General features: G+C 34.8%; 1 protein-coding gene across 2 annotated transcripts in view; it reads left to right on the forward strand.

Moving 5' to 3' along the window:
- The window catches only part of LOC129267323 (nephrin-like), a 29,463-nt gene extending 19,359 nt beyond the window's left edge, over positions 1–10,104 (forward strand). The window contains exons 17-18 of one of the 2 annotated variants that reach the window (XM_064103318.1): positions 4,250–4,314; positions 5,116–10,104. In XM_064103318.1, the coding sequence (XP_063959388.1) occupies positions 4,250–4,314; positions 5,116–5,361 (311 nt within the window). In that variant the 3' untranslated portion in view covers positions 5,362–10,104. The remainder of the gene's footprint in view (positions 1–4,249; positions 4,315–5,115) is intronic. The other variant, XM_064103317.1, reaches the window with a different exon arrangement.
- Positions 10,105–12,364: the final 2,260 nt, after the last annotated feature.

Below are 12,364 nucleotides of genomic sequence, written 5' to 3' on the forward strand. Positions count from 1 at the left end.
TGAGCCGCATTGGTGATGTCATAGTGATGTAAGGCAAGGACTATTCTCCCATTTACTCCATTACATAAACTTGTTAAATAGTAGGGTTTTTTTCTTGAGGATATAGCATATTCTACATTTGTTATATGTGGATTACTGCCCCAGGGGAATAGGAACTTATCCTTTATAATTAAGTATATGGCCTATGGGAAAGTTGTCCTTCCCACTTGTCATAATTTACTTACCCAGTTTCCAATTTGAAATTTACATAATTTTAGGGATCTCAAATTTTAAAAAGTCAAAACTTTCTAATTGCTTGTCTGATTTTTTTCAAACTTTCACCATTCTTATATCACTTATTTTTTCCTTTCCCACAAAACATTTCATGACCAAGGAAGGATTCCCCTTTAAGCCTTTATGAAGTTTCGGTAATTCTGAAGATCTTTATTGTATGTGGGGTATGTGTGTGTTACTGAGATAATGAACGTTTAGGTAACTTTTCAAAAGTCTGTGCAGCGTCCTTTTGGCAGGAATCCATTATAACTATCCTGCTATAAGGGTGCTTTGTGTCTCTCTTGTACTTCTTTGGTAGTTCCAGTCTATATGAAATTCTTGACTCTCCTCACGTTCTTTCTCTATTTCTTGATCTCCAAGATTGTCACTCTGGCCCGGATTCTCAAAAGTGGTTTCATTTTTACCGTGGTATACAACCATGGACTATGCAGATTTTTTTTTTTATGTTTTATTGAAAGAAATCAAGGTAATTACATATTTACAAGATTGAATGATTCAAAAGTGCAAATAATAACAATTTATTAAAAGGCATTCTTGTATTATCGTGCTTCAATTTGACATCCTTTGCCAAAAGCGCGCATTTGTAATTGGACTTTGCGTAGTGTATGTGATGAAGTAAGCGTAATAATGTTTAAAAAAATCTGCATATTCCATGGTTTTGTACCATGGTACAATTGAAACCTTTTTTGAGAATACGGATATATACTAGTATATCTCAAAATGTCATTGATAAAGTGATCTTTGATGTCCAAAGAATCAAATGGTTTTTGTATAAAAAAATCTCTCGTATTTCTCTGCATTTATAGTTCACAAGAAATTCTAAAAAAGTCTTTGCTATTAGACAATGCCCTTTCGCTATTTCTAGACTTATGTCTCAATCTAGGCTGTCTAGCACAAAACTTAGCATTTATTTTAGATCAAATTTATATGACTTACATGTATTGCATTGCCCACAATATACAATCAATCATAGAAATTAATCATAAAATCAATTGTCACATTCTGTGTTACAGGGTCTGGGTGTTTTAATATCTCCCTATCATGTAGTGTTACTTAATGTCTCTCAATACGTTAGGGGAAGCTGTGCATTACAGGGGCCCGTTTCATAAACCTTGTTACGGTAATAAATTTGCAATAACAGTTAAAAGCTACCGAAATCTTTCAATCTGATTGGTCGACAGTAAATTTGTTATTTTAATTTTGCATTTGAAAAGTAACAAGTCTTAATGAAATGGGACCTAGATTAATTGGAAAAAAAAACTTTTGATTAAACACAAACTACACAATAAATGGGAAGGATTGGATGAAAGAATCATCTTTCGCCGGGTTCCCAGCCCATCAGGGAAAATTATTTGACTTTTTCCAGTCAGGGAAAAATCAGAAAATTGATAGAAAATACCTCAAATCGGGGAAAAATGCCTATAATGAGGGAAAAATCAGGGAATTTTGATCAGCCCAAAAGTAGAAAGCATGGTAGTCAGTCCGACTCTGTTATATTTTGTTGTATATCAACCTCTTTCTGTATAAGGTGAGGAAAGGATGACTGTATGGGGAGAAGGGAGGCCATTACATGCCTGTGTAAATAGTACCAATATAGTTTCACATTATTGTTTTTATACCAAAAATACATGTAATTCACTGCAACAACTTAGAAAACATGCAAAACTGGGAATGGGTTTTAATAATTGTCAGGGAATTTTGTTTTCTTGAAAAGCTGGGAACCCTGTTTAGTAATCAGGGACAAAATAAAATTTGAATCACATTCTGATTGTTTCTGCATTGAGAATTTAAATTGAATTGAAATAAATGCATACAAACATAAATGTAGATATTAAAATGAACACATAATGACATCATCCTAACACAAAAGCAAAGCAAAAAAAAAACTACTATATGTACCCATCAGTGTGCTTGCACTGGAAACCAGCAACCATGCTCTATATGCTATAAAGTTTAGCATGACTCCATCTTCTTGGTTACACACATGCATCTTGCCATGTTATAGTCTATTAATAATGCACTATTTACCAGGTAATATTGCACCGTTAAACATGCAATAGTGCATCCTAGTGTACAATATTGCACCCTACCATTCGATAGTAGAAGTTATTTGCACACCCTCCTACTCCCATCCTCAAATCACCCATTTCCCTCACGAACACTTGTTTTTCAAGTCACTGCCCCCATCACTCCCACCCCCCACTTCCTCGGGACAAAATAATGAGTGCCTCTCATATCAGGGATGAAGTGGATGCCGGCCTCAAGGCCGTATTTTTTCTGACCTCGGCCTTAGCCTCCGACCGAATCACATTTTACAGAGTCTATGGGACTTTCTCCAGTGCCCTCGTGACTCTGGCCTCAACTACTGCCCTGCTGTCATTGTGAATTTGTGAACAAGTTTTGCTTAAAGCTAACCGAGTTATATGCACTTTTATATACAAAACATTGTTATTGTCCATTAGAATAGCACTGCTTGAGCCTATCTATATTGCACTTGGAATTGTATGTTTGCGAAGTCAGTGTACGTGTATTTGTATGCAGCATGATCAACATTTATTGAAAAAATATCCTTATGAAGCAATGACCAACAACCAATTGTATTTGTTGGTGTTATTAAAAAGTGCAATTTTTGTTGCAAGAGATGTTTATGCAAAAAAATAAAATAAATATAATGCCCTGTACAGTTTTGTGCACATGCACTTTTAGTATACTTGTATGTATGATTTATATTCCATGTAACATACATGTGATAAATTGCCTGTTGTGAAGAGTGACAGACAGACAGACAGATATATATACAGACAGACAGACAGTCAGACAGACAGACAGACAGACATATAGATAGATAGATAGACAGACAGACACACACACAGACACACACACAGACAGACAGACATATAGATAGATAGATAGATAGACACACAGACAGAGAAACAGACTGACTGACAGACATGTAGATAGATAGATAGATAGATACATTGTAGATATATAGACATACAGACTGACAAACAGACAGAGAAACATATAGATGAAAAGGTTTTCCACATTGAAGATCTGCACATCAACTGAATGGTTGGGTGTTTCACAAATTGCTTGCTTGTAGCTGATTAGTTTCATCAGAGGATTTGAACTCCCTAATTTACAAGAATGCACTGAAATATTGCATTTGGTATTGATGACAAACTTTGTGAAATATTTACCTGGACCAACTTGTATAGGCAAGCATGATATCCTGTTTGCCTCTCTACATCCAGGGAAGTGAAAGCTTTTGAAGGATCAAGAAATTGTCTGCATGGAATCAAAATCTTCACTGTCAATATATACCCACCCCTGCCTGTATAAATGTTTGTGTTCAAGTTTGTTAAAAAAATGAATAAAACAAAACAAGTTAGTTCGCTACATGTAGATCTGACGCAGTGAATATAATTGCACATGAAGCTTTGCATCACGTTCAAGAAGTCATTTACATTTTGAGTTTTAATCCAACTTTAAGGAGGTTCTCTTCCATAGAAATTAGTAAACTAAAGATATTGATACATTGTAAGGGGAGGGGGATCCGTGAACTGGTTTCATATTCTAACATATCAGAATCCAACAAGACATACATTTTGTTTTACCCTTTTAGGGCATCAATCTGAAATAGATCCATAGAATTAAGTTTTTTTATGATGATAGTGATGAAAATGTGGATCTGTTTCAAGCTGATTGCACAAAAAATAATGATTTAGTGCTTAAAATGTACTGGAAATAGCAGTCCAATTTAAATCCATACGTGTGTTTCATTAATCTCCCCAGGATATTAATTCAATGATTAATCAGTCACAGTTGCATGTATGTACATGTATCATGCAAATGTCTGCGCGATTTTTTTTTCTGTTTTTTTTTAAATAAAAAATGAAGTTCAGGATCTTTTTTTCAAATAAGACCTTTAATGTTTGTCCACGTTTTTATTTCACAATATTTTTTTTTTGGACAGATAATCCAGTATATGATGATGTAGCCAAAGAAGACTTCAGAAAATCACAACATGAAGGGAGAATGGTAAGTAAACCTAAATGAATTGAATTTCTATATTCTACAAAATGTAAATGAAATGCAATCATCAGCATTCAAAGTCTGTTTTTACCACTTTCTTGGGTTAGATACATTGTAGATTACTTCCTTGATGGTTCTCCATACTTTCCTGGCATTTGGGTTGATGTGAATGGTGTTTGACACCTTTCCGTCTTGTATGATAGTTTACCCCCCATGGTCGTTGGAGGTGTCCCATGCGTAGTCCTCCCAACAACTATGAAATTTAGTATTCTTAATATATACATGTAAACAGGAAATGCATGATGAATATGTCACCCGTTTTTGGAGAGGAAGATCTTTTAATTTTAATAATTAACCTTTATCATTTTCCTCTTCATCCATGTGGCTCTTCTTGTCCGAATACTTGTATGTATTTATATATTTTTTGATAAGGCAAATAAATATCAGTAGTGACAGAATATGCTTCATAACAAAATGTACAAGATTTAAAGTTCAGATTCATGAAACTTTAGCATGTGCATGAGTGATACAGATATATTACACTAAATTCCAAGGGAAGGGAGGCCTTGGATGTCCTCAAGCAGCCTCTATAAACCTGTGCATTATTTGTTTTATTGTTGTTTCTGTAAAGGTAAATGAAGATGATTTAATCTATGCTTCATAACAAAATGTACAAGATTTGAAGTTCAGATTCATGCATGTGTGATACAGATATATTACACTTAATTCCAAGGGAAGGGAGGCCTTGGATGCCCTCAAGCAGCTGCTATAAACCTGTGCATTATTTGTTTTATTGTTACTTCACAGGTAAATGAAGATGGTTTAATCTATGCTGAGGTGGCTCACATCAAGAGTCATCCCAATGACCAACCGCCGATCAGAACGGAGGAAGCAACCATCTATGCATCCCTGGACTTCAACAAGATGGATGATGTGAAGAAACAGCAGAAGCAACCCGTTGTAGACTCCAACAGGAATGCCGAAGACTGCCCTGAGAAAGAAGCGCTTATCTACGAGAACGTCACGCCTCAAGGATTACCCGTCTCGCCTTGACGTTAAGCCTCCATTAATGACATGAAATAAAATGCCACAGTTAGCTGATCTTTGCACAGTGGCTCTTGCCAAACAAGCGATGTTAATACCATCTAATCTATAGAATGAAACTTCTTCCTGTAGCTATCCTCCAGAGTTTTAGCATCAGGGTCGTAAATAGGACAAGCTTACATGTACCATTCATACATTGTACTGTCTAATGTTGTGACAAGATTGTTTCCTTGTGGATATGGGATTCTTACTTTCGCAATGACTTGATCAAAAGATAGCGGTGCTGGCTGCAAATCTATAGAAACTTATATTCTTCCATGAATGATTGAAGAATGCAGCTGAAACAATGGATGTTCTCTGTGTACATGTACCTTCTGGTTTTTGCATGGTTCCATCTTTAGATCAAAGTCAACTCGGTAAGGACTATTGGATTAAGCTATTGACGGAAGGAGTTACAGGTTTTATATGCTACAGTAGACCCTTGCTATTGCTTTTTTTGTTTACTTGCCAACAGAAACATGTAATCTGAATAAAAAGCAAAGAGGATTCATGAACCAACAGTGCAGAAAGTGAAGGAACAAGATTCGGGATCAGTCTGTTACAGTAGACCTGAGGCAGGCTCGTTGCTGGCTTCTGAGCAGCGACTTAAGATCTTCCACATCTCAAACATAAGCGGGGCCATGCCAACCAACAGTGCACATAGTGAAGGAACAGGATAATTCTGTTACTGTAGACCTGAGACAGGCTCGTTACTAACTTCCGAAGACTTGAGACCTTACTTCCACATCTCAAACAGAAGTTGGGCCATGCCAGAACAACAGTGCAGAAAGTGAAGGAAATGGATTTAGGAGCAGTCTGTTCAGTAGACCTGATGTGGGCTTGTTGCTGACATCCAAACAGTTACTTCTTCTACATCTCAAAAGAAGTTGGGCCATGCCTACCAACAGTGCAGATAGTACGATTGTAATGTTGTTTGTTTGTATCTGTAAATGTTTGTAACTCAGTCTGGTATTGTTGTATATTTGCCTAGTATGTGAAGAGGAGTCTTAAGATGTAGGACAGAACGCAGAAAAATTCTTGAACAAAGGTCGATTATACATGTAGATGGTCAAAATTATATGAATTTATAAATAGCTAATATATTATGACAGCATTACGCAATTTCCATTTTTTATACCAAACAAAACGTACGTGTACAGACTGTTATTAACTGTTATGTTGAAACGTCCATGATCGTGTGTATTTTGAAATGAAAGTGTAGGATAGAGTATATTTTATGACATCGTAGTTGATTCATGCCAGAGAGTTCAAATGATAATAAATGTTTAGAAATAAAATGTAGAATCCATCTAGTACATGTAGCTTTAGGAGAGGTGATTGTAGATTTCATGTACATTTATTCTTACATGTGCAGAAACTAGTCCATATTTCTAATAATGGAGCTAAGAACAGTACCCTGTTTGTTCAGAGTAATTAATTGTAACCATGCCTATAACTCACTGGCCCGTATTCTGAAATCGGGTTTAATTTATACTCTGGTTTAAAGTTGTGATTTAACTATGGATAGCCAATATTGGCATAACTCTGTAACTGTATAGTTTCAATGTATCAGCTCATTTTTCTCTCATAGCATTCTTAACTGTTTCGGAGGGACAAGTAAGACAGCTTTCTTCACCATTCACAAGTTAGGAAAGAGCACAGTAAACATAAGAAATATGCAATGTAAACAAAATTTTGACATTTTTGGCTTTTCATAATTTTAGCAGAGTAAGACCATGGTCTAACTTAAACCTGACTTCAGAATACGGGCCCTAATGAACAAATGTTTGCAATCAATTATGTAGTTAGTTGTATCTATTACATACTATCAACAAAAAATTATAATCCATTGTGTAATTAACTGCAATGATGAGTCTTTGACACACTATGAACAAACAGTTCCCAATTGATTATTTTGTAATTTGTTGTAACTGGGGCTATAGCAGACCTGCCAAACCAGTACGTTTTAGCCGTATTTAGTACGTTTTTGCAACCAAAATACGGCAGTACGTTTTTTCTTTGAAAAATACGTTTTTTGAAGAAAAAAAATTAAAACTAAATCGTAATTTATTTTAAAAAAATAATCTCTATATGTCTCTATTTCATAAAACGTGCACAAATATGGTTATTAGATCAATGTAATTTCAGGTAACTTGTTTTTTTTTTTTCAATCATTTTGTTCAAACCAGGTGAAGATATACACATGTTTTAATGTTGTTTTTTTTTCATCTGCAAGAGCAGTGCGCATTTTAGTTTGCATGCAGCTTGAGCGCCGCGATGAGCGAGTGCGCCAAGCATTTTATTATGAAATACACTTTTTTGGGGAAAAATACAGTTTTTTTTATCACAGAATACAGTTTTTCATTCCCAGAGGTTGGCAGGTCTGCTATAGCATGCTATGAACAAAAAAGTTGCAATCATGATTACACAATGGGTTGGAATAACAAGTTGCAATTAATTGCATGATTCATTGTAAGTGTGAGTCTATTTTACGATGTGAACACAAACTTACAATCAATAATGATTAATCGTAACTGTAAGTGTATGTTGTAATATGAACAAAAAATTATGATCAGTTGTATGTATCAATTGTACCTCTGTTTTATTGTGCTCTGAGGATCTTCATATATTGATTATTGTGAGCAGATCGTTCTGATGATTTTGATATTTTTGCAGCTCAACGATTTGCTGCTTGCCGTACAAATTTTGTCTTCCAGCCTTTTGATCAGATTTTCATTGCCTTGCTCAATTATCCTTATCAAATATGGCCGATACTCAGCGACAAAGCTCACCGATATCAACTATCAATATCAAAAATTTCATTCCACGTATCCTGATGTTCTGTGAGGGGGTTCCTCCAGTGCAACCAGCTCGTCATCATGTTCCAGCATTAAATACTCTCAGTTGTCAAATTTTCTACTGCCCAAATCAATAAAGGATTGTGGACACAATTAAAGAAAATCTGTAGAGCTAGAGAGATAGTTAAATTATCATTTTCCCAATCAGCTGAGCTAACTAGCTCTAATTAGCATTGACCTGCTGCCGCCTAACTGCTACTGGAAGTGCATGTCCAAACCAGGAATGTTGATATTGATGATTGATATCGCAGAGTATAAGCTATATGCGATAAGGAAAATTTAAAAAGAAATCTTCTTTGCTGCTATCCTTGATGTATGTGATGTACATGGACGAATCTAAACACCCGTACTCAGCTTCACTTCTCTGTACAAACTCAATCAAATAGAATAAGAGGCATCAAAGAAATATTTTAGAGACAAGGGGCAGTTTTGTTGTTGGGAGGGGAATAAATGATGATGTGTGCAGATCAAATCATTAAAAAATATTATTGCAAATAGAACTCAGAACTTCATTTTAAAAAATCGTTTTAAAAGATGACATAATTAAATCATGCATGACGTCACAAGTTTTTCCTAGACAGTTTGGAGATGAGTTTTGTAGACTTCAGAAAAGTGATTTTTTTTCCTCCGCACCACATTGTAACCCCATGTAGAATATCACTCTGTGCTATTGAACCATATCTAAAGGAGACTTTAGGCTCAAATCACTGAGGTGGTTCTGGAACCATGAATTTAAAAAAAATGCAGGTTTCATGATTTAGTTACACTTTGAACAGCAACAGTGTCGATGAACGTCCTAGAGTAACTGCATTTTTCTTTTTTCAGAGGGAGCTAAATTGATTCCTTTTACTTTGGTTTTGGGGGTACCAAACTTCTATATGTTCATATTTACTATTAATAATTTTGTTTAAAATGGTGCATGTATATTTATAAGGTCCTGAAGAGTTACTACTAGCAGTGATTAGAGTCATTGCGATATCGCCTAAACTTGCCTTGTACAGAGAGGGTTCCTACATGTATGTACTTACAGGAAAAGAGATAGATTGAATTTTTTTTAAAGGGATAATTTGCCCTGTAAAAGAAATTGAACAAAAATTCTAAAGAAATCTCTGTAAATTGCAGACAGCCTGCGATTGATTAGAATTAGATTTAACACAAATTATTCTTTAAATGAACAGGAAAGCAGTAAAATACTCATTGTCAAGAAAATCATAATTTTTCTCTGATTGATTTATAATTAATATCATTGTTCTTGCGATGCGTGTATTTGCACAACTCTACGCACAACTCAACATTAAAAACAAGCTGATATTTTTTGTAACATCTTAATGTAATGATATTTTTTATTTATCAAATATGTATACCTGTTACAGCCCCAAAGGCTTCAGTAATCATAAGTGACAGTTCATCTATAATATTATACTGAGAATTAAATTGATTTTTTTTTCCTTGATCAGTGCACAAAACTAACTGTTCAGATTTAGCAAGAGGCTGGATGGTATGGAGTAATAGAATTCAACTCTGCACAATTGAAATTGCGATTGTTAAATGTACTTACTCTCAGTGGTCTCCTGTTTGTTACAAATAGCCTAAAAATTGAAATAATTTGCCATTCAATTTTCTGTACTTTCCTACTTCCGCTGATTTGGTTTACGGCACACCATGTGGAGTATTAGAGAACAGTGGATAGAAGAAGAAAAAGAAATAGAAATGGATAGGCGAGAAAGTGGAATTTGAGAGTAGAGTTATCTTTCTTGGATGCAGTCCTGAAAAGGACTGTAAACCAGAAAAGATTGATGAGTTGAAAACAGCTTGAGTAGTGGTTGCTCTGCTCTACTGCTTCTACTCATCATCTCTACTCGCCGACTCAAGCCAGCATCTCATCCATCTCACTACTCAAGCTGTATTCAACTCATCAATCTCTTCTGGTTTACAGTCCTGTTCAGGACTACATTCAAGAAAGATTACTCAACTCTCAAATTTCCACTTTCTCGCCTATCCATTTATTTTTCTTCTATCCACTGTTTCTATAATACTCCACATGGTGTACCGTAAACCACATCAGCGATTGTACATGCCACCATGCAAACCTTCAAACAACATCTGATTTTCTTCATTGTTGTTAAATCAACTATATTAAATTTCACTGACAGTGCTTCATTGACCATATAATGACCTTAGAATTTTTGAACCAAAGAGTTTTAACCTGTGAAGTTAAAAATATGATTATGTATTTGTATTTTGATATGAATATTTATGATGTGTGCAGAACTTAGTCATTGTATTGCTGATAACAATCTTGCCATTCTTTGGTGTGAGCTGAACAGTAAAGTACAAGATATATTTCATGTGCTGATATATTTTCTTTAACCCTTTGCTTACCATGCTTACTGGAACAGGGTGATCCTGTACACAGCTAATGGGAATTACATGATTCAGAAGTTAGCATGGCCCATTTCATACAGCTGTTTGTGATTTACGCATAACTTGTGACCATTTCTTGTGCTAAATGATCTACCTATGAAAATGATTTAGTGCCTAAGAACAGGTTTCAGTCGTGTGTAAAGTTGTGCATAACTTTACGAACAGCTTTATGAAACACCTTCCAGGTTAAGTAGAGTTTAATAGCTTTCCCACTCTTTATGAGAGCTAGGGAATCATTTTGAATAGTAATGTTTCATACTGTTAAGTTATTACAATGTTAGTCATTAAAATCAGGTTTTGAATTGGTGCACTTCACTTTTTACTATGCATTTTCTCCGCTCGTTGAGGAGTATTTCTGTAATGCACAACTTCACAGAGGCTCAAAAATATTCCCAGTAAAAAATATATAAAGTCTCTCCCTAGGGAAATGGAGATGACACGTGTACTCATTAAACAATGCCCACATGTTGAGCAGCTTTTGAATTTGTCAGCATATCTTTCAAACATTCTCATCTGTGTCAAATACATATTACTGCTGAACATTCTTATGTCAAAAAAAGTACATTCCAGATATTAACAGGACCATTATGCTGTTGGATACTTCGTTTAACATCCATGTTATTATTTTTATGAGGTAAGTTTATTTAATATGAAGTTAGAAGTTGGAACATTTTGTATGTAATAGGTTCGTGGAAAAAAATCACTTTCATATTTATGAACTAGACTGTGAGCTTTATGATGTGTCCTTTATGGAACTCCTCTGACTAAAGAAATGTACATTCTTTTCTAATTTGTGCCTAAATTAACTATTTGTACCATGTCTTAATTTGTTTCCTACTACATACTCTACCTTGAACAGTGTTCTACATACTATCATGTATCGCAATGTCATGTGAACAATTACTCATCTACCATTTAAGGGGGAGACTATAGTCTTCTTTTATAGTCTTCTTTCTTCTTTATTCCCTTTTCTTCTATTATCCACTTTTTCTTTTATTTTCAACACTTAAAAAGTCATAGGGGGAAGGTCACCCAGCCCCCCCTCCCACCCAGCCCCCGTTGTACTACTTAAATGTGACTCCCTCTTATAACAGTTAAAAAATTAGATGACTTTTTGCTTCGTCACATATTGAATCATTTTTGTTGGCATTTGTTTATGACTAATTACATGCACATTTGCGTCTGGAATCTTAATGAAGTAATATATGAAAGGGTAATCCATGTTAAACTGGAAGAGTGCATAGGTTTTTTTCCTACTCTTTGATTATATGTACATTTCACGCTTATTTGTGGTCTCAAAATATTTCATTCTTGACATTTTTTGCACTAGTATTTTGTTCCGTTATGCAAGGTATACATATTCCAATTGAGTAGCTGATATTTTCTATCCTATTCTTTGTGTAAAGAAACATTGCAATCATTCCTTTATAAATGATGTGTATTTAAATATTTGACAATAAAATATACAAAGAGAATGCTGTGTAAATGTTATAGTATTTGAGAAATGTTCCTCAAGGGTTAGTTCACTCTGACAAGTTTGTTGTAAAAATACCAGAGAAATTATAATAATATCGGTTGAAGGATTGAAGAAAATCTATCAAAAATTAGGAAAATTTTGGGTTTCTTTATTTGTTACGTCATATACCGCTGCTGCTTCAACTTTTGTCAAGGTGAATTTCCCCTTTAATTTG

This window comes from Lytechinus pictus, chromosome 8, assembly GCF_037042905.1.
Source record: "Lytechinus pictus isolate F3 Inbred chromosome 8, Lp3.0, whole genome shotgun sequence".
Lineage (NCBI taxonomy): Eukaryota > Metazoa > Echinodermata > Echinoidea > Temnopleuroida > Toxopneustidae > Lytechinus > Lytechinus pictus.